General features: G+C 45.5%; 1 protein-coding gene across 3 annotated transcripts in view; it reads right to left on the bottom strand.

Moving 5' to 3' along the window:
• The window catches only part of SAMD12 (sterile alpha motif domain containing 12), a 1,473,047-nt gene that overhangs the window by 540,665 nt on the left and 908,729 nt on the right, over positions 1–23,653 (bottom strand). The window contains exons 5-6 of one of the 3 annotated variants that reach the window (XM_078686853.1): positions 21,547–21,564; positions 15,779–15,796 (exon numbers count right to left, since the gene is read on the bottom strand). The exons of the other annotated variants lie outside the window; for them this stretch is intronic. Of the exons in view, the coding sequence (XP_078542979.1) occupies positions 15,795–15,796; positions 21,547–21,564 (20 nt within the window). The 3' untranslated portion in view covers positions 15,779–15,794. Of the gene's footprint in view, positions 1–15,778; positions 15,797–21,546; positions 21,565–23,653 lie in introns of those variants that run through there. 3 annotated transcript variants of the gene reach the window in all.

The raw sequence follows: 23,653 nt of genomic DNA, 5'->3' as shown, positions 1-23,653 counted from the left end.
GTAGAGGCACAAAGATTGCACAGACCTTTCTATTTGCACTAGTTGGATATGAATATGAAATTTTAGCTGTTTTGGGGCCAATCCACAAAAGCTTTGAAGACTACATCAACAGTACTATAGGATCAATAGTATACATACTCCAAAATTTCTTTGCGAATATGCCCCACTTAATGTATTGGTAAATGAGTCGTGGGGCAGATATGCTCTGTCCCAGTTATATATTGCAGTGTGAAGCCTGACCGGTGACTGCACTTCAGATGCATTAGATGGAAATGGAATGTGAGACATCTTTACCAGATGTGTGTTTGCCCACTGCATCCCAGAGGGTCAAGGAAAGCTTTGGCAATGCACAATGTTATCTTGTGCAATTTAAAGTTTCTTCAGAGGATTCATATGACTTCTGCAGTACTTCCTAAGATCTCATCTGACTGCAAACGTTTGCATGTGGGATGTTGAGACAATGGCCGATATTGTGCATTGGATGTGAAGGTGCACATTCATCGAAGATTGTTGGAAGCTGATGTTGAACAAGGTTAATGCTTTGGTGGATAGTCTGGCTGGCAAGAGTACCTTCTGGTACTACATAGCAGGTCTAAAAATAGTAAGATGAAATACATTTGCTGGTTTCTTTTTTCTGTTGGTTCACCGCAGGATTGATATACATCGCATTCAAGCTTCTGAACTCCCATTGGCATTTTCCCCTTGACAAATCAGAATGGATTAGAATCGACCAAAAGGTGTTTTGACATTTTTTCTATTGATCACACATATGTTTGATATTGGGAAAAAGTTAATAGCTAAATAAAGCAAGCACTGGCACAGCAAATCGGTCTCTGCTCTGTTTTATTGACGAGGCCCCCCCCTTCCAATGACTTTAAGGTCCTGGAACCCCATCCCAGGGTGCTAATGAGGGTACTGTGGTGCCCACCCAGGGTACTAACAACAAACACTGTTGGGGGGCAGCGGGTGGAGACCCAGGGCACGTGGCCCTGCCAGGCCTTTGCATGCACCCATCCTGGGTGAAGTGGGAGCCAGCATTGCTTTCATCCCAAGAGCCTGTATTTTTCATTGTTCCCACCGAGGAGGGGCAATCTCAGTTACCCTGCCCGCAAGAGGACGGACAGGTAAACAAATGTCTGTTCCCACTCAGCAGAAGCATTTTTGCAACTCCCATCAGGTGGGGGTACACCAGTTTTCCCTGCCTGTCCTCTCACTGGCAGGGAAACAGTGTCCTGGAGTAGGCTCTCCAGGGCACAGTGAGTGAGCCAGCCAGTCACAGGGGATAGGGTCCCTGGGGCCTTTGTTGGCTCAGTGAACAGGGCCACGGCCCACCCTCACCATTGAAAATAGCAGTCCCCGGCGATGGGTCCCCTAGGCTAAGAGCCTTGGGAGGAGGAGCTGCACGCCTCCTCCCCACCATAGAAAAGACAATGCCCCGGTGATGGGATCCTTGGGTCCTTCAAGAGGTTAGGGGATGGGGGAACTGCACCCCTCCCTCCCCTTTTATTCACACTGTGGGCCACAGGAGATGGGGTCCCTTGGGCCGAAATTAGCTTAGGGAGGGGGGCTCCACGTATGCACCCATCCTCAAATAGTGATATCAATTGACTCTTGGGATCTGGCTCACCCTGGGGGTCCTTTAAAGTGAAAAGAAATATAGTAGCTGCCATTTTTTTCCCACAATCCCACAGGAGTACAGCAGAATCGCTGGGGAATAAAACAATTTTCTTCAAAGTTTTGACACCACAAGGGCTAGGGGGAGAAGGAGTACCTACCCTGCCCACTTATATATATACTTTTTTTTTAACTCAGGGGAGAAAAAGTACCTACCCTGCCCACTTATATATATACTTTTTTTTAAACTCATTTTCAGGACAGAGGACTAAATCCATGGAGTCCTGTAATAGATGCCGCAACACTTTTGTTCATGTTGCAGCCAGTCAATCTGACCAGCGACTCCTGAGCTGGCCGAAGGGGAAAAATCACATCAGGGCTAATCAGGATGCTCCATTTTGAGGTTGTGCTAGCAGGACTCTTGCAGGAGCCCCTCAAACTCAACCATCCAGATATACAAATATATCTCAACCTTCCTTTTTCAAAAACTACTGAACAGATTCACACCAAGCACAACAAGCTTTCTGGACCAAGATCTAGCTTCCTGTCAAATTTGTTGTGATTTTGTTCAGCCATTTCGGCTGTAGCGCTGGTAAAAAAAATCCCTATGGAAATTGCATGGGAATTTTGCATTTTGGAATTCCACACCCAAACCTTACTGTAACTACCTGTGGCGATGGCCCCTGGGTGTTGTAGGAAAATGCCCCTGTTTGATCACCCCCACCTTTTGCTCTAGATGCTGAGGTAATTGATCTGAAACTCTACTGAAGACTGCTCCAGGCCCCAGTGCCAGTGTTCTTTCCCTCAAAGGCAATGGGAATTGGTAAACCCAATTGACAAGATATTTTAATACCCCCCCCCCTTATAAGTCCCTAGTATATGGTACTAGTGGCATCCAGGGCAAGGGTGTTAAAGGGGTCACAAGGGCAGCAGCACTATTTGTGCCACTTTGAGTGACCCAAGTAAAAGGAAAGTCTACAGATCTGCCATCGCAGCCTGCACAGCTTCCCTACTCAAGATCGACTCTGCACACACCACAGGGTCTCCCCACTGCCTTAATGTGAGTAAGTCACCCCTAAAGTAGGTTTCCTCTAGCCCAGGAGGCAAGGTGCATTATGTTAATGATGCAGACATGTATGTGCAAGCATATATGTCTCTACAGTGAGCTTGCTATTCAAGATTACTCTAAGTGAATAGTGGTTCATAGGTTAACATGGGCTGGCTGTCGGGCGACCCCGAGTTAGTCAACTCCATTATGGTACAATAAAATTCTGTTGTGTTTAGTATCTGTGAGAAGTTGGCCTGATATATGATGCTCACTAGTTCTAGTGATCACCTTGTATCAGTCCAAACAACCCCTATGGTGATTGGTTGTAAGTCAACCTTATAGACCAGCTATCCTAATGGTAGCATGGACAAAGCAGTCTTAGGCTAAACTCTTTTGGCATGTGAAGCCAGCTGTTTTGCCACAATATAACCCCTTGAATACCAGATGAAAGGACACCACACAGGTTGTTATGAAAATAAACAGTATATTTATTAATAACAACACCTCTGAACTCTTTATGAGGTCAGAGGGCTAAGCACATGACAATCTCTTAAGGAAAATACGACAAGTTGCACAAAATTACAATGGTGCCTTAGAGGCACGACAAACCATATACTAAGTAAGTGGAATGTGAGAGTCGGAAAAAGAAATGGAGCTGTCCAGAGGCTCGAGGTTCGCTAGGACTACGCTATCTTCACCTTAGGTAAGTAATAGGAGGCCCACGGGACGCGTGTGCAGAGTGTGAACTCACACGCGAGATGCGTAACAACGTCTATGGACAGTACAGTTCAAGTTAAAAGTGAGTACGGACAATCCTGACTAGATAGGACTACAACGACTGTGGAACTGGACACTAGGACAGTTAAACTACCCTTGAGCACCGAAATGCTCTTGTTACCTCACCCACGGACTGCGGGTGCACAGGTGTCAAAGTGCGTCAGGTTCTCGCGTTGAAGTCTATGGAGCCTGAAAGGAAAGATGCTGCAGGCGACCAGGAGGAAGATGTCCGGTGCAATCCAAGGGTGGATTAGTGAAGAAGGAGACCTGAAAGCAGAGGGGACAATGTTCACAGTCACTAGCCAGTGACTGGAGTGGAACCAGGAAGGAACCAGATGTCGACGTCGCGATCAGGTGAAGAGTGGACGCTTGACTCTGCAGCCACGTGGACCAGGAGGTGTCTTCGACGACCAGGATGGAGGCACGAGCTGTCCCACGCAGGCTCTCGCTGTCGGCGGTGTTGGATCCGGAATCGGCGGCAACAGGCCTTGGCAAAGGCAACCCACGCGGTGAGTGGAGAAAAGCGTCTGGTGCGGACTAGGAGAGTCCGGGGTGCCCCTCTTTTGGAAGGGAGCAAGGGCCAGTCTGAAGCAACCAGACCAGCAGCAAAGATTCAAAGGTTTGTCGTCTAGGAGGCCACTAGCCAGCCGGCAAGTGACCAGACAACGCGTCGAGCAGCAAACAAGCAGAAGGGCCCACGCAGATCTCGTGGGTGCTGGAGGGCTGATCTTCGGTGCAGGAGCTGCCCGGGGCTGGGGCTTCTCAGTCCCCAAAGCACTTGGTCGAGTTTACCTCAGGAGTCGTGCTGGAAGCGAAGTGCAGGTTCGTTCAAGATGGCCGGTCCCACGTGTCTCGTCGCACCCACGGGTCTCAGCTTTGCTGTAGATGTGAGTTGAGGTCGGAGAGGTCTGGAAATCTGGGTCTCGTCGGGCTCTGCAGTCTGGATCCTCGAGGGAAGACGACAAAGTGAAGCCGCTGGATGCTTGATGGTGCCTGCGGATGCAGGGTGGACACTCCTTGCCCACAAGGGAGATTTCTTAAGTCTTCTGTGGAGCAGAACGTCGAAGTCCAGAGTTTCTTCTTGTAGAGTAGTTCAGGATTAATCTAATTTGGAATGGGACCAGCTCCTACCTTTATCCTGCTAAAGGGGGCTGCACTACTGACTAGGTCCCTCCCCTGGGTGGGACCAGGAAGGGGGGTGGTTACACCCCCTATCCTTTGTCCGGTTTCCCGCCAGAGCTGGGGCTGGAGTGCCCCAGCAACTGGTTTGAACCGGTGTATGCACAGGGCACCTTGTGTGCCCCAGGCATGTCTCATTCCTTTCAAGCCTACCCTACCCAATACACAAAGTCCTGTCTGGGGTGGTGCTAGCACCTCCCAAGGCAGGAAACCCTTTGTCCAAGCCGCCCTCGCTGGAAGGACTCCCAGCAGCAGGAGGTCAGACTTGTGTCTGTGGTGGCAGCATCCATTTTGTGATGCCAAGGCTCGATTTAACTTTAACCGGGGTTCTCAGTTACATACATGTCGTGTCCCTCTAGAAGGGTGGAATGCTACCCCCGTCGCCAGAATTGGCGAGGGGGTAGTATTCCAGTTCGTATGACACCTTACTCGACATGTTTTGATAATGTTATACCAGAGTTAGCATTTAACCGCGAGGTTGATAATGCACTTAAGAGTATATGGTATAGCGTTATCATGGAACAGCTATTAGGACTTGGTTCCGCAAGCTGCAGACGGGCTCAGCTCATGCTAGAGCACCATCTCACCTAATTCCAAGCACTCTGCCTTCAGGATTGTTAAGGCCTGCCATAGGAGTGACTGATAGGAATATATGTGTCCATTTTAGGGTTAGATATAGGTATACTATATCTACAGCAAAGGGTGATTACACCACCTTGCCCCAGCTGTCGTGCAGCCAGTTGTGTCAGTTTTAGATGGCCAGCCAGGGGTGGCATAATACATGCTTCAGCCCCTGGTAGGCCCTGGGTACACCTATGCCCTTGGCACCTAAGGTACACTGTACAGGGACTGATAAGGTGGCCCAGTACCAACTGGTAAATGCACCTAAAGTACATAGTTGTCAATTTAGAGAGAGAACAGCTAGGCTGTGGGTCTGATTAGCAGGCCCACAGCCAGGGAAAGTCGTAAACCAGTGAAGCAAAAAGCAAAAATCTGGGGTGACCATAGGATTGCAGACCCCACTCTCCTACAGTATCAACAACCATTACAACGCGGGTTTTACCACACGTTGCTTTTATATCGCATGCATTACAACGCATGCAATGTTACAACGCGTGGTAAAACCACGCATACTATTACATCGCATGCTCTTTTACAACGCATGCGATGTAATGTGTAATGGCGGCGGCGGGGGCGGCTATCCACGTCGTTGTGAGGAAACTTAGGCTGTTTCCTCACAACAACGTGAAGCAAGCAGGAAGGAGGAAGCAGGATCCGACGGTGACGCTGGAGAGGAGAGAGGTAAGGGGGTTTGTGCATGGGGTGGGGGTTACTTTTGTAGGGTTTAGGGTAGTTTAAATGTAGTGTGGTAATGTTTGTGTTGTGTGTGTTTTTTAAAAAACGTTTTAGTGTGTGTTGTGGTGTTGTCGTGTTCGTTTAGTGTAGTGTATTAGGGAGGGTAGTGTAATGTTTATGTAGTGTAGTGATTTAGGTTTTAGGGTAGTGTAGTGTTGTAGTGTTTGTTTATTGTAGTGTATTAGGGTAGTGTAGGGGTGGGAGTAGTGTGGGTAGCGTAGTAGTGTTTTAGGGTTTAGGGTAGTGTAGGGGTGGGAGTAGTGTGGGTAGCGTAGTAGTGTTATAGGGTTTAGGGTAGTGTAGGGGTGGGAGCAGTGTGGGTAGCGTAGTATGTTTTAGGGTTTAGGGTAGTGTAGGGGTGGGAGTAGTGTGGGTAGCGTAGTGGTGTTTTAGGGTTTTTGGGTTGGGGTAGTGTAGGGATGGGAGTAGTGTGGGTAGCGTAGTAGTGTTTTAGGGTTTAGGGTAGTGTAGGGGTGGGAGTAGTGTGGGTAGGGTAGTAGTGTTGTAGGGTTTAGGGTAGTGAAGGGGTGGGAGTAGTGTGGGTAGCGTAGTAGTGTTTTAGGGTTTAGGGTAGTGTAGGGGTGGGAGTAGCGTGGGTAGCGTAGTAGTGTTTTAGCGTTTTTGGGTTGGGGTAGTGTAGGGGTGGGAGTAGTGTGGGTAGCGTAGTAGTGTTTTAGGGTTTAGGGTAGTGTAGGGGTGGGGTGGGGTGGGAGTAGAGTGGGTAGCGTAGTAGTGTTTTAGGGTTTAGGGTAGTGTAGTGGTGGGAGAAGTGTGGGTAGCGTAGTAGTGTTTTAGGGTTTAGGGTAGTGTTGGGGTGGGAGTAGTGTGGGTAGCGTAGTAGTGTGTTAGGGTTTAGGGTAGTGTAGGGGTGGGAGTAGTGTGGGTAGTGTAGTAGTGGGGTAGTGTTTTTGGGTTGGGATAGTGTAGGGTGGGAGTAGTGTGGGTAGCGTAGTAGTGTTTTAGGGTTTAGGGTAGTGTAGGGGTGGGAGTAGTGTGGGTAGCATAGTAGTGTTTTAGGGTTTAGGGTAGTGTAGGGGTGGGAGTAGTGCAGTAGTGTTTTTGGGTTGGGGTAGTGTAGGGGTGGGAGTAGTGTGGGTAGCGTAGTAGTGTTGTCGGGTTTAGGGTAGTGTAGGGGTGGGAGTAGTGTGGGTAGCGTAGTAGTGTTGTCGGGTTTAGGGTAGTGTAGGGGTGGGAGTAGTGTGGGTAGTGTAGTAGTGTGGTAGTGTTTTTGGGTTGGGGTAGTGTAGGGGTGGGAGTAGTGTGGGTAGCGTAGTAGTGTTTTTGGGTTTAGGGTAGTGTAGGGGTGGGAGTAGTGTGGGTAGTGTAGTAGTGTGGTAGTGTTTTTGGGTTGGGGTAGTGTAGGGGTGGGAGTAGTGTGGGTAGCGTAGTAGTGTTTTAGGGTTTAGGGTAGTGTAGGGGTGGGAGTAGTGTGGGTAGCGTAGTAGTGTTGTAGGGTTTAGGGTAGTGTAAGGGTGGGAGTAGTGTTGGTAGCGTAGTAGCGTTTTAGGGTTTAGGGTAGTGTAGGGGTGGGAGTAGTGTGGGTAGCGTAGTAGTGTTTTAGGGTTTAGGGTAGTGTAGGAGTGGGAGTAGTATGGGTAGTGTGGTAGTGTTTTTGGGTTGGGGTAGTGTAGGGGTGGGAGTAGTGTGGGTAGCGTAGTCGTGTTTTTAGGTTTAGGGTAGTGTTGGGGTGGGAGTAGTGTGGGTAGTGTAGTGTGGTAGTGTTTTTGGGTTAGGGGTAGTGTAGGGGTGGGAGTAGTGTGTTGTGTAGGTGGAGGGGTAGGGTTGTCACTTACCTTGCATACTTTTACCACGAGTATAGCTTTACCACGCATGCCTATGCGTTGTAATGGCATGCGTGGTAAAGGCATACTCGTGGTAAATGTATGCGATGTAATGGCATGCGATGTCATTGAGATTGCGTAGTAATACCCGCGTTGTAATGGCATGCGTGGTAATAGTATGCGATGTAATGACATACATCCGTGCATTTTCACCACTGACACGATTCACGTTTCGAGGTGAGCTGGCATGTACACAAGTGACATCCTTAGAGGTTGCCACCAAGTTGCCTCAGTCTCTGTGCTTTGGCGGGCTTTCTGAGCTAATTTCCACCAAGACAGAAGGCTGGCCTCCTGCTGGGAAGTGCTATCACTCCCAGAGGATGAAGACAAAAGACCTGGGCATGAAGGAGGTCACACCTCCGCCCTCACCAGATGGCTAGTGAATGGCACATCATGGTAGAGAGCCTCAAAGACTACACCGCCTCTGATATGCATGTGACTTGTCTCCCAATGAAGACAAAGACCCTCCCTGCCCCTGGACACTTTTATTTGTGAGCAGGCAGCAAATGAGACAATCAGGAGATGTACACTCTCAAAAGACTAGCCACACCTCTAGGATGGGCTACCTGGAATGTATAGCCGAAGATGGGTCATAAAATACCATTCAAAGATGGTCACCATGGATGCACTGAATGAGATCTGAAAAATAAAGGTCTGTTGTCTGCTTGTTTAATCGAGTCCCTAGTAATGTGTTGTTGTTGAGGAGCAGGGCCTGTGTTGTTAACTGATATGAACTGATAGGTGTGCATTGGTGTCTATGAATGATGCCTCTGCTCTTAAAGCTTGTTTATTTAAAACTTTAAGATGATATGTGCATGTATCTGCAAAGATATAAGCTGAAGAAGAGTTTGGTGCAATATTTCCCAACTTGGGTTAAACTAAAAAGAAAAAAAACACTCAGCACTATTACAAAGTAATAGCCAGCTGAGTGGCAGTCTTACCTTCTCCGGATGAATCCATCGGATCCATTTAATTGGTACAAACCCGACTAAGCAACACGGCAGGAGGCTGCAAGGCAGAGCGGTCACAGCAGCTGGAGCTTATTCTTCTCAGCATGCTCTGTGATGTCAGCTCATGAACGTTCAGTTCCTAACCCAGCTCCTAACAATAAGAAAGAGGAATGCTAGACTAATAAGAATCTGCCTTTGACCATATGTTACCATTATCTATGAGAGTTGGTTTGGCCAGCAAGACACGGATATCCCACAAAAACCTGTGACAAGTTGGGGCAGAGCATGATCAGTAGAGGGGTGGCTTGAACACAGTGGAACATGAGCATAAGAGAAAAGGACTAGACTTGTATAGTCTTCTGTTAGCCATTCCACAGTTTATCTGAATCAGAGTTTTCACAGGTATGCACCTGACTACATTTACCACATATCCACATGGGTGTGGAATTCCTATAGCCGAAGCCCAGGACATATGGGGTCAAGGACAACAAGTATTTATGTTTATTTTGTCCTTGGGACGAGTAGGCCCAACCCCATACAGCACAAACCTGTTGGCTGCCAGTTTACAGTACCACATTATGAATCAAGTAAGGTCATTGTCTGCAGCTAAGGTAATTTTTTTATTCATATGTTAATGATGTTCAAACTTGCATTTATGATTCATTAATGCAAAGCCTTTCGTATTAGGGTTAGCGTTCTAAGGAAATGTTGTAAGCTTGGACTGCACTACCGACAGCGGTTACAGTATAAACATGTGTACACACGTTTTCAAAGTTCAGAAAAGTTTCAAAATGCTAGTACTTAAAAAAAATCCTAATGGAAAATCAATGTAACCAGTTTCAACAAGAATATGGGAACCATAAAAAACAGGAATTGGCAAAGTCAGTAGGTCTGAAATTGGTGGTCAGCCTTTTGGTTTTGTCAATGTGTGTCTTGTTTTGGTATGATTTTTGTAAAACCTTATTGGCAGTGAAAATGCCTGGTCCTCAACATTATAACAACCATTGGCAAAAAGCAAAAACGAATGTTGGTCTCAAAAAGCACACATTGCCACATTAGTTCCTTGCACTGAACAAAACTACTTTGCCAATATGCTCTTGTGAAAGAGCAGTATGCTGTCACTCACAGTGAAGTCAGCTAACCATTAGACAGAGAGAGATAGAATTTTAGTAAACACAAAAGGTCTTAGTTAACACCAGACATGATTAATGGCCTAGTTATTGAAGAAATCTCAAAAGTGCACCCATGGTATATGTCCTTGCATTAGTGCAGATCTACGGCTTTCATAATTTATAAGAATTTACAGAAGTAGATCAAGAAATTGTAGTCCTAGAATATATTTGTGAACTGCATTTTATCATGAATGAACATGCATGTGTAGATTTGCTCATGCGAAAATCTGTTGAGCATTTGCGAGTTTACTTTTCATCCATTCACTTTTTTCCCAACACTGGAAGAAGTTTTACATCTGCCATTGTCAGGAGTAAATTTCCATCCTTACTCAGTATGGAAAAAGATTAGAGAAGAGCTGTTGAAAACCCTTAAAACATGCAAGTTAGTAGGTTTGCACAGACTTAAAGGGGCATTCCAATCCTGGAACTATTGCTTACCGCTACCTTCAGCCCCAGTACACAGATCTGCGGAAAGGTGGCAAAATAAGGCAATTGCTAGTATTCAAACCCTACTATCGTATGATCCCTGGCATAATCAGAGAGGCTATATCTGACCTCTTATATAATGATATTGCTGCTATAATCTGTCACTACACTACATGGCACAAAAGTGGATTATGTTAAAGGGCAAGCAACCTGCCCCAAGGAAAAGTAGATATTTTATTAAATTCCACACCCCTGTATGCAGTGGGCCACACAGTGCCCATCCCACTGTGAGTGTCTGAAATGTGGATCACACAAGGTTCACATGAACAATAGAAGTGAGTGAGGCTGCAGCAACAATATGCACATGCTTCATGCACAAGCTGCCACTGGTCGAGAAGAACCGTACACCATACATGGGTCTTTACAATGGTTGGAACTGCCCCTTAGCAATAGCTTTAGCATCACCTCCTGCATTCTTAAATTGACCAGACCATGGCACTTACAAAGTCTAAACATTACAGTGCTTATGCTGGGTCACACAGCAAGGGTGCATTGAACACAATGAGATTTACAGGATACAGAAACAAAGAGGAGGCAGATGGAGCTCTATATATTGGACGCAACAGGGAAAAGAGGGAGGGTGGGAGTTAACAATGAGGAGCTGACATACAGAGAAAAAAGGGAGTGGTGGTATGTTGAAATGTCAAGCAGATACACGAAAGGAGAGTGGAAGTGCCAGAACATGCCCCTTCAAGTGCTCAAATGCAAGTGCTACCAAAATATGGACAAGGAAAATAGTTCCCTGAAATCAGCAGTGTAAGAATCCAAATCATACAATCAGAAAACTATGAGGCCGACATGCGCCTGGGTGAGAAAAGTACCAGAACAGGGAGGAAAGCCATTGAATCACGAGCAGACAACATCGATAGACCATAAAGTCATACAATCACCAGCATGAGGCAGAACAAAAGCCCACTAAAAGGATATGTTATGTATTGGAAACAATAGGTCTGCCTACTGTCTGCGTAGGCTGTTTTAACCAGAGACCTACAAACACCATGTGTGTAAATTACCATTTCATTTCATAAACTTTATTCGACAATTAAGTCATAAAAGTATACATAAAAAGAATTAGTATTTTAAAATCCATTAAAATTCATATAATAAATATTTAAAAAGAATTAAACTACAGTAGACTATTGCCGAATATCAAATTACACTGTTTCAAATATGACTTAAAATCAATCTCATCAATGTACAGTTCTTCCAGAGGTATATTACACAGGAGCTCAGATGTGAAGCTAAAACTTCATATGTCTGTCCTTATTTGTTTTGAACGGATTACCCAAGCCCATTTTAAAAACTTAGCCACAGCAACAACAATTGTGGGGGTTGGGTCTGTACATAAGATTCTAAGAGCCTCTTCATGCCTATATATCCCAAGCAATTTACATACAGGTTTGATCCACCTCGTTCTGGGGGCAGTATACATGGGGCAGAAGAAGAAGAAATGGCTTATAGACTCTTGATCTTCCCTACACTTTGGGCATCTGTCATTACCATTTTTTCCTGCCCAATTTGCTGTAAAAGACCTTACTGGGAAGGTGCCCACTCTGAGCTGAAAATATAGCTTGCGATCCATCTGTTTCCCAATTATGTCCCAGTAAGGCTCCAGAATCGGATGGGTCTTAATATCCATGAAATGACCTGTCAGGTGCCGGGAGAGACCCTCTGACCTCTCTTCTGTAATCACCATCTCCCAGTACTTTTTTAAGAAGAGTTTTGAAGGGGAAAAGAGCATTTTCCGGGTCTACCCACAGTTCCCTCATTCCCAATTTAAAAAGTAAAGACCGAATGGCCTTCAACCAGTATATTTTTCGGGAGGAGTCCTTAGTCATTATCTCCCTCAGGCCCTGGGCATAGTAGCTTAGTTCTTCTATAGTCCATAGGCGGCACCAGTAAAGTAGTGGCCGCAAAAGGGCGAGGTCCTGTACCCCTTTTTTCCAAGGTCCCACATTAATGGTGTTAACGGGGTACTTACGGGAACGCTAGTAGCTTTTCGCAGGAATTCATTTTCTGCTAACGTCAATTTCCCTAGATCTTCAAAACCCCAAAGTTCGGCTCCGTAAAGGGCCGAACTTAGGACCTTCATCCCATATACTTCTAACAGTGGGGTAATGGGCTTTGTCAATGAAGAGGTACATTTTTTCAAGAGAATGCCTGCCTGCTGGCGGTGTTTTAGAACTGCAATGTCTAATTGTCTAGACCACCCTAGATCTCTCTGGAGGGTAACCCCCAGATAAGTAAAGGCGTCTACCCGCTCCAGCGGGGAGCCATTCATATGTATCGTCCCTCTAAAAGGCCTGGCAGTCCCTTGAGCTTTACGGCCAGTAAGGACCATAAATTTGGTTTTCGCTGTGTTTATTTCTAAGCCCCTATCAAGACAAAAGTCTTCATAGCGCCTGAGCGCTTGCTGGAGCCCACTAAGTGTTTTTTGAAATGATGAGGGTATCGTCCGCAAACATGAGGATCGGGACCCGCTCACCAGACAACGCAGGGGCATCGGTCGGGACCAGGGAGAGGAAATCCGCAACCCCGTTCACGAAGAGCGAGAACAGGGTCGGTGCCATGACATAGCCCTGCCTCACTCCCCGCTCTACAGGGAAGGGTTCCGTGACCTCCCCCTGGCGACCCCACCGGACCCGAGCGAACGTACCCTCATGTAAGCGGACAATCAAACTCAACAGTTCAGGTGGCATCCCCTGCCCCGCAAGAACTTCCCATAATATGTTTCGTGGGACCAGGTCGAAAGCCGCCTTTAAGTCAACAAAGATGGCAAACAAAGTACCCTTTTCCATGACCACGGTAAGCCAGTATAACATTATAAACCGAAAGACCTGGTCTATGGTACTTGTTTTTGGGCGGAAACCAGCCTGGAGGAGACTCAAAATATTGTCATTATCCATCCAGGTCTGGATTCTGCTCAAAACCAACCGTCCCATGATTTTTTGTATGCAGTCAATTAGACCTATTGGTCTATAGTTGGCTGCGAGCGACTTGTCCCCCTTCTTATACACCGGCACTATTTCTGCCCCTTTCCAAGATTTAGGTACGTCCATACCTTGTGCTACGGCGTTAGCCACATACAAAATGTACACCCGCCATCGCCCTCTGTTGTTTAGAAATAAATCTGTGGGGACACAATCCACGCCGGTAGCGCGACCCTCTGTGACTTGGTCCAAAGCCCTATCCACTTCCCCTAAATTAAAAACAGGCTCCTCATAAAAGGTATAATCAAAAGAACCTTCGCTGTTTTGAGATGCACTATTGGCATATTGGGGCTTGAAATAGTCAACCCATGACTTTCGGTCGACATTATTTTGGGGGTTCTCACGGTGCCCTCCCCTGTACCATTTAAAAATGTCCCAAAAAAGTTTGGGATTCTTTGCGTTACACGCCGCTTTTAAATCCTGCCACATGCCCTCTTCCCATTCCCTTTTAGCTTTGTATTGCTTAAGCCTATAGTTTGCTCAGGCCTGTTTTATTATACACATATCTTAGATTTTAAGGCTTGACCCAGCTCAACCCTGGCTTGGTGGCAAGATCCGTCGTACCATCTCTCAGATTTTTTAGTTTGTGTTCTTTTTCCTGAGCTAGGTTTGCAGAAGTATGTTTTTAGTTTAGTGAAAAACCTATTTTGTACCTCCAACAGATGATTAGGGGGAGATCCATTCAGGGTGGCTACCTCCATAGCCTCTAGGGTCCCTGCCAGATCTTCCTCAAGATTATCAATAATATCCTGGAGATCTGCAACTTGGCACCATTTGAGGTGGCGCTCATCATTTGCCAGGACTGAATCTGGAGGGGTATTACCCTCATAGGGATCATCCACTTTATGTATGCCCAGATTAAATATTGCGGTCAGGGGATTGTGGTCACTCTCGATACGAGTCACTACCTCCATATCAAGGAGAGTAGACCACATCTTCAAGGGGACAAGTAGATAATCAATATTGCTTGCCCTGATGCCATTGTCGAAAGTTTATTTTCCCATTTTATTCGACAATGTGCGCCCATTGGCAGCTCTGAGCTCGTTTTCAATACAGAGGCCCTTTAACTGTATTGCGGCCTCGGTCCATTTTCTTATGGATTTGGTGTCAAGCTGAGGAACTCCCCACCTGACATCCTCGTCCTCCGTTAAATGTATGTCGTCCAAGCCTAGGGGTTCAAAAGTAGTGTTAAAATCACCGGCAATTAGTGACAATATATTGGGGGGGGGGTCGCCCGAAGTAATTTATCCAGTTCCTCTACAACTTCAGACTTCTTTCCACCCTGGAGCCCCCTTGCATAAACATTGTAAATATCAATTGCCAAGTTAGCAGGGAAACTAAACCTAACACCAAGAATATCATTACTTACAACTGGGAGCAACTGGGTTTGACATTTTAGAGATTGCCTAACCCACATCACTAAACCCCCCATAGGACGTCCATGGCTTTTCTTAATAGCAGGCACAAAGAAATTCAGATATCCTACTCTAAACATTGGTTCAGCCGTCCACACCTCTTGAAACAAACAAATGTCAAAATGATCAATGAATTCTGCCCAAGTGTCAGGTCCCAAGCAAAGAGGTTAATTACTCAGAGAGGATCACAGAGAGGTCAGACAGGAATGGTGGTGGCAGCGCTGGTGAGACTGTGTAGGCAGAAATGGGTGCGAGGGAAAATGCAACATGGCAGCCGTTTGCCCCTCAGTGGAACTCAAGTCAGCGCTCTAGCCTACCAAGATGATTAGCGTGTTCCAGGTGAGGCGCGCGGAAAGCTACGCACTTCACCGGAGCAGCAGAGGCGGAGAGAGGTGTCCTGTTCGCGTCGCGCTAGTTTAGGGATAAAACTATGCGTCGCGAATACTAGAGCGGAGTACGAGTTCGTCAGAGACATTAGACATTTATAATTCAAGTAAGAACGTTCCATTTGATTACCAGAGGTGAAGTTCGTGTTTTCAGAGAAAAGCGCATTCTCGAGTCTGAAGCATATTCTTGAGTCTGAGCAGTTAATATTTGAGTGTATAATAGCGCATGCCCGTTTACAGTAGTCGTTTCTCTGTGCGAGTGTGCTTTTGAGTTATAAGAGTTATTTACCAGAGAACTAGAGCCAGCATCAGTTGTAAGGAAAAGTATCAGTCGCATGACACTAGAGTTGAGCACAGGGTGTATTCATTCTAAGCTAGGGTCAGTAGAATAGAGTTCAGCTGAAGTCGTTATTTCTACAGTATATCTTCTTCAGGCATATATAGAAGAGTAAGGAGAAGCATAGGCAAGAAGAAGAAGACAAGAGTCCTACATGATACTTCAGTGAAGTAACTGCAGTATAGTAAGGATAGAAGAAAGAAACAAGAAGAATAGGAAATACTTACAAGCGGCAGTTCTCCATTCTGTAGGTGAGCAACAGAGTAAAATAGGGAAGAAGAGCAGAGTAAAATCAGAGAAGGAGCATATAATAATTCAATTTACATTACAGTGATTAAAGACACAGACTAGAAGAACGAGAAGCCAATAGAAGAGAAGCAAAGACACACAGCTCCTGGGTAGGTAGTGGTATATTAAGTGATATAGAAAAGATACAGGAGTAAAGATAGGTCAGTGAGAGAATTATATGTACCTTTATTTTTTCAGCAATCACACGACCAGTAGAGCAGAAAAAGAAAAAGTCAAAAGAAGAAGGAAGAAGACAACTTGTGTGCATTCTCTTCTCTGTCCAATTCCCCTTTCCCCGTTGGGGCTCTTCTGGCTACGCATTTATAAAACTGTGTGTGGCTGGGAAGTCCTGAGGGGGAGTTGGGAGCTAGCGTCATTCGGCTCCTGTGTCACTGGCCAGTTCCGAGGAGAAGAGCTGGTTCTGACAGAGTGAAGTGCCCACGACAAATAGAGGCACCTGAGCAGAATGGCGGAAGGATTGGATTTAAAGAAGTTGGGGGATATTTTGGATAGCATACAAAGAGAGTTAATAACAGGTAGGGAGGAAAATAGAGAACTCAAGAAGGATACTACAGAATTAGCACACAAAATAGGAAGTTTAGTTTCCGGAGAAGGGTTTAAGTTATCCTCCCCAGTTTTGAGTCCATTTGGAGAGTCAGCTTCACCCCAGCAAAAGTTAAATACACAAGTGATACATTCCCTATCCCCAGTGATTCCCCTAGCACCCCCAGAACGCTTTAGCGGGGGCCCACAGAAGGCACAGGTCTTCTTGACCCAATGTACTTTGCACTTTATGTGCAGACCTGCACTTTTTCCTGACACGCAGTCTCGTGTGGCATTTATCCTATCCTATTTAAGTGGGGATGCTGCAGCATGGTCGATGCCCTTGGTCACTAGGAGCGATCCAATGTTGTTTGATTTGGATGCTTTCAAAAAGGAGTTCATGCGAATCTTTGATAGACGCAAGGTGTCACAAGCTACAGACAACGAACTCTTGGAAATAAGACAAGGAAACAGAGAATTGGTAGCACATCTGGCACAATTCAACAAGTTGGTACTAGAGACAGAATGGCCAGAGAACAAACGAGCTGCGGTATTCTATCGGGGGCTAAAAGACGAATTAAAGGACGCCTTAGCGCAAGTTCCCAATCGTCCTACTGAACTTTCAGCTTTGGTTGACCTTGTTCTGGAGATTGACTTTCGTCAAAGCGAAAGGAGAGGCGAGAAGAAGCGAGAGTATCGACCTAATGTGCCACGTTACGATAGAGCCAGGTATGAACCTCAAAAGGATCATGATTCAAATCGAGGAGGGGAGCCAATGGGACAATTCGTTGGCCTCTTACTAAGGAAGAGAAAGAGAAGGGGCGGACAAATAAATTATGTCTCTATTGTGGAGGGAGCGGACATTTTGTTCGAGATTGTCCAAAAAAGCCCAAGACTGCGTTGGCGGAAAACGCCACGCGCCGCCAGTAAGTGGGGTTGGACTGGCGGTCGCAGAAGCAAATTCAACTCCAAAGGATCATGCATTGGCCAATACTATTCAATCGGCAGTTCCTCATTTAGTGATTACAGTGACCTTGAGTTATCGAGAAAAAAGAGAGAAACAAATTGCAGTTATGATAGATTCCGGAGCAACGGGGAATTTCTGCGATTTGCGATTTGCTGACAAGATTGGGATACGAGCGATCCGGAAGGAAAAGAGTGAGCCAGTTAGAGCAGTTGACGGCACAAACCTATCATCAGGTCCCATAGTGAGTCATACAGAACCAGTACAACTAGAAACTGCTGAAGGACATCAAGATTTACTTCAATTCAATTTAATTGACGCCCCTCAATTTAAATTAATTTTAGGATTACCATGGCTCACCGAGCATAATCCTACAATAGATTGGGCGGCAAGAACCATTACCTTGAATTCAAGTTACTGTAAGGAAAATTGCTTTCACAATTGTAACTTCAAGATGGAACAGTCCCCCGCTTATCATTTAAGTAACACGGAGAAATCAGTTTGTGTGATTGATACTGTTACGTTACCTGAAAAATACCTAGGATTTCAAGATGTCTTCAATGAAGTCGAAGCGAAGAAGTTGCCTCCCCACAGGGAGTATGATTGCAAGATAGATTTGGAACCAGGAGTGAATTTACCCTGCAGCAGAATCTATGCTTTACCTGAACAAGAAGACAAACATTTAAAAGAATACTTAACAGAGTATTTAGAGAAAGGGTTCATTCGGCCCTCTCAGTCCCCAGTCTCTTCCCCTTTATTTTTTATTCCAAAGAAGAGTGGGGAATTACGCACCTGTATAGATTACAGAGCAATAAACCGGATAACCATCAAGAATCGCTATCCCTTGCCACTGATTTCAACTCTTTTGGACCAAGTGAAGGAAGCAAAAATCTATACAAAACTTGATTTGCGAGGAGCTTATCACCTGGTCCCTATCAGAGAAGGTGATGAGTGGAAAACCGCATTTAGAACTAAACAAGGTCTATTTGAATATCAAGTAATGCCCTATGGGCTATGCAATGCACCTGCAGCTTTTCAATATTTTATAAATGATGTACTGAAAGATTGCATTGACCAAATAGAATAGTGTATATTGATGATATCCTGATTTACTCGGCAGAGGTGGAATTGCATGAAGAACATGTCAAGAAGGTCCTGCAAAAACTTCGTAAGAACGGAATCTTTGTTAAATTGGATAAATGCGCCTTTGATGTTACTTCCGTAGAGTTTTTGGGCTTCGTATTAGCTCCTGAAGGAATCACTATGGACCAAAACAAGATCAAGGCGGTGATAGAATGGAAGTCTCCAACATCGGTAAAAGAGATCCAAAGTTCTATTGGGTTTGCCAACTTTTATAGACGGTTTATCCCGGAATTCTCCAAAAAGTTAATTCCTATCACACAGCTATTGAAGAAGGGAGTTCCTTTCCAATGGAGTGAAGAAGCAGAGGCAGCATTTGTGCGGTTGAAGGAGGATTTTACTTCAGCACCAATTTTGCTACATCCAGACCCGGCGGAACCATTCTTTGTAGAAACGGATGCATCCAATCTGGCCTTGGGAGGAGTGTTATCTCAGAGACACAAGACTACGGGCCAACTCCACCCAGTGGCCTTTCGCTCTCGAAAACTAACTCCCCCAGAAATAAATTATACCATCACAGAAAAAGAACTATTAGCCATAAAAGATGCCTTCAAGGAATGGAGGCATTATTTGATGGGAGCGCGGCATGTGGTAATAGTTTACACAGATCACAGAAATCTAAAATTTTTAAAGTCCGCTAGGACTCTGACTCCCAGACAATTGCGCTGGTCATTATACTTTTCTGAATATGATTTTGTCATCACCTATCGGCCTGGAGCCCAGAATGGAAAAGCGGATGCCTTGTCAAGATTAGAGACTGATGGAGTTGTGGAGCAAGTTCAGAATCAGGCCATTATTCCCACAGAGAAGATAATCAGTGCAGTATTGCAAGAGACCATGGAGGATAGAGCGGAATCAAGTATCTTAAGTGAGGAAGAAAAGAGATGTTGGTTAAAAGAAGATTCCAGAAGAGAAATACGACAAGGATTACCATATCACAATGGAGCATTGTATTTGCCAACTACAGAGATGCAGTTACAAGCTTTAAAAGAATGCCATGATAGCATCTTAGCAGGGCACAAAGGAATTAACAAGACTAAAGAATTGGTGCGGAGGCGGTTTTGGTGGCCAAACATGATCAAGGACATCCATCATTATGTAGCCACTTGTGAGACTTGCGCAAAAGGAAAAGCAGACAGAAGACGTCCACAGGGGTTGTTACAACCATTACCCACCCCTCCTTTTCCGTGGCACACAGTAACCTTAGATCTAGTAGTAGATTTACCCTCTAGTCAAGGATATAATACCATTTTAGTGTGTGTGGACGCCTTCACAAAGATGGCACATTTTGTACCTTTAAAAGGAGTTCCATCTGCCCAAGTTCTAGCGAATGCCTTCAGTCAGCACATTGTCCGAGCACATGGTATACCTAAAATATTAGTGTCAGATAGGGGTTCTCAATTTGTGTCTCATTTCTGGAAGGCATTCACTAAGAGACTGAACATTGAAAATAGATACACTACTAGTTTTCATCCAGAGTCTGATGGCCAGACTGAGCGCACTAATCAGGAACTAGAGCAGTATCTAAGAATGTGTCTATTAGATCATGACGGAGATTGGCCAGATTATTTGTGGGCAGCTGAATTTGCACATAACAACACTACCAATGCATCCACGGGGTACACACCTTTCTTTTTGAACTCTGGTAGACATCCTTCCCATTCCTTGAATTTCCAAGAAGTAGGTGTCCCAGCGGTAACCAATCTGGTAGAACAGCTGACACAGGTACATAGTAGAACAATTCAAAACTTAACAGTAGCTAAAGCAAATTACAAACGCTATGCCGACAGAAAGAGAAGAGATGCACCAGAGCTATTGGAGGGAGACAAGGTTTGGTTAAATACTAGAAATCTTAGATTAAGAGGGGTAAGGAAATTCCAGCCAAGGTTCATCGGGCCTTACCAAATTGAGAAAAAAATAAGCACACTAAACTACCAGTTACGATTACCAAAGACCCTACGAATTCATCCAGTATTCCATGTATCATTACTCAAAAAAGTAGTACCAGAAGTTAGATTACATAGGACTCCAAAACCCATTCAAACTGAGAAAGGAGATGAGTTTGAAGTTCAACAGATTCTAGACTCTAAGTTGATGAGAGGGAAGTTATATTACTTGCTGGATTGGAAAGGTTATGGTCCCGAAGAAAGATCTTGGGGGCCTGAATCTGTAGTCAATGCTCCCAGGCTAATAGCTGAATTTCACAGAAGGTTCCCAAACAAGATTCGGAAGGAAGAGAGGCCTTTGAGGGGGGTTACTGTCAGGTCCCAAGCAAAGAGGTTAATTACTCAGAGAGGATCACAGAGAGGTCCGACAGGAATGGTGGTGGCAGCGCTGGTGAGACTGTGTAGGCAGAATTTGGTGCGAGGGAAAATGCAGCATGGCAGACGTTTGCCCCTCAGTGGAACTCAAGTCAGCGCTCTAGCCTACCAAGATGATTAGCGTGTTCCAGGTGAGGCGCGCGGAAAGCTACGCACTTCACCAGAGCAGCGGAGGCGGAGAGAGGTGTCCTGTTTGCGTCGCGCTAGTTTAGGGATAAAACTATGCATCGCGAATACTAGAGCGGAGTACGAGTTCGTCAGAGACATTAGACATTTATAATTCAAGTAAGAACGTTCCATTTGATTACCAGAGGTGAAGTTCGTGTTTTCAGAGAAAAGCGCTTTCTCGAGTCTGAAGCATATTCTTGAGTCTGAGCAGTTAATATTTGAGTGTATAATAGCGCATGCCCGTTTACAGTAGTCGTTTCTCTGTGCGAGTGTGCTTTTGAGTTATAAGAGTTATTTACCAGAGAACTAGAGCCAGCATCAGTTGTAAGGAAAAGTATCAGTCGCATGACACTAGAGTTGAGCACAGGGTGTATTCATTCTAAGCTAGGGTCAGTAGAATAGAGTTCAGCTGAAGTCGTTATTTCTACAGTATATCTTCAGGCATATATAGAAGAGTAAGGAGAAGCATAGGCAAGAAGAAGAAGACAAGAGTCCTACACGATACTTCAGTGAAGTAACTGCAGTATAGTAAGGATAGAAGAAAGAAACAAGAAGAATAGGAAATACTTACAAGCGGCAGTTCTCCATTCTGTAGGTGAGCAACAGAGTAAAATAGGGAAGAAGAGCAGAGTAAAATCAGAGAAGGAACATATAATAATTCAATTTACATTACAGTGATTAAAGACACAGAATAGAAGAACGAGAAGCCAATAGAAGAGAAGCAAAGGCACACAGCTCCTGGGTAGGTAGTGGTATATTAAGTGATATAGAAAAGATACAGGAGTAAAGATAGGTCAGTGAGAGAATTATATGTACCTTATTTTTTCAGCAATCACACAACCAGTAGAGCAGAAAAAGAAAAAGTAAAAAGAAGAAGGAAGAAGACAACTTGTGTGCATTCTCTTCTCTGTCCAATTCCCCTTTCCCCGTTGGGGCTCTTCTGGCTACGCATTTATAAAACTGTGTGTGGCTGGGAAGTCCTGAGGGGGAGTTGGGAGCTAGCGTCATTCTGCTCCTGCGTCACTGGCCAGTTCCGAGGAGAAGAGCTGGTTCTGACACCAAGCCTGGGAATTTAGTTTTGACCCCAGTCCCACAACATTCCATGAGACCAACGATGTGTGACGTAGAGGTCCATCAGGTGTTGCGTCCAATTCGCCCCTTAAGTGGGAGCCCCCTGTGCCAAGATGTACATTATTGTGCTTGCCCAAGAGCAGGACTACATTTGGGACCTCAGTAGTGATATCACATATATTACTTTGGCCAACCTCAGCCTCCCCTTCTTCCCTAGTTTTTATAGTAAACACTTGCCCTATCCTGGTCTCTGTCCCCTCCCTTGTAACCCCTGCTCTGCAACCCAGGATAGACCTTTGCGGTTCATACTGTCAATCACAGTCCCCTAGCCCCGACAAGGCCTGGAATCTCTTAAACAGCCTTACGTTCCCTAGTGGACAAGGGTCTGATACAACTCCATGTGGGAACATATCCCTCTCGAAGGAAGCCGGAATCGGGGGGCCATAAAAATAAGCTAGGGGTAGAGCGTATATCCCATTTGGCTGATCATTATGGGGCCAATTACAGATGTAGTTTACATATTTCTGGTCTCTACATTGATAACGATGCAGTCTCCTGCCACCGTCTTACAACCCCTGCCTATTCAATTAACTCTCCTAACCCCTATTATATCAGCTCGCGTATTCACTGGCAAAGGGCGGTTCTTGTTAGGCCAGAAAATACATTTATGCTTTAGGTCTAGGTATGATTCTCGTTTTCCCTGAATTACTGGTGAAACCCCTACCAAGACTACCACAAAAGGGGCTGATTGGGGAGGGAGGTCAATGTAGGGTAAAGAAGTCTCATTGTGAGTCCTGGGTAAAACAGGCAATTTTTCCTGTCTGGCGTTCAACCTGTTAATGGCATCTTGATTACTCTCTTTACTCAATGGTGTCACTCCCACCCCTGTATGGTTGGGCACCTGGGGGAGATTTTTCCAAGCCAAAGAAGTTGGGAGCGCCCCACTATCCTTGCTTGCATTTCCCACCCCTGTCAGGGCAGGGGGTTGAGAGTTAGTAGTGTGCACCTTGTCGGTAGCCTGGGGTGGCCCAACCCCCTGTCCTGAGCCGGCACCACTATTGAGACCAGTTTAACCATGGGCTACAGGTGTTTTCGCCCGGGCAATGTGGCCACTGTGCCTTGGTCCTGCCTGTTTCTGGGCTGTTACCAAATTCAGTTCAAGGCACACTAGTCTATTTTCAATAGAGTCCAACCGCTCATGCAACGAGTGGCATATTTTCTTAAAAGTGCCCTCCAGTCTTTTCCAAAATAAAGGTCCCAAGTCCAAATGTGACTCCTCCCCCCTGGTGTCCAAATGGCTTTCCTGGCCATTTTTATCGGCCATGCCATGTTGTACCGGGCTGTTTGGTATAGTCACTGCTGGGTCGTCGACAGAAGGAGTATTTTTACATGACCTTGCTTTTTTTCCTCCAGCATTAATTTGCGGCCCAGGACGCTTGCTTTTTGCTTGCGCCCTCCCCTTCGGCTGGACCATAGTTGGTTTTACTTGCCCAGCTGATCTAGTTTTAATGTTAGATGATGGTGCTCTCTCTGTGTCACGTACAGGTACTCCATCTCCTGACGAGTTTTCACTTATGTTCAGGATGGTTACTGGCTGAGGCGAGAGG

The sequence above is a fragment of the Lissotriton helveticus genome, chromosome 4_1 (genome assembly GCF_964261635.1).
Source record: "Lissotriton helveticus chromosome 4_1, aLisHel1.1, whole genome shotgun sequence".
Classification (NCBI taxonomy): domain Eukaryota; kingdom Metazoa; phylum Chordata; class Amphibia; order Caudata; family Salamandridae; genus Lissotriton; species Lissotriton helveticus.
Note: the sequence above shows the minus strand (reverse complement) of the source record. Positions and strands in the feature narration are given on the sequence as shown.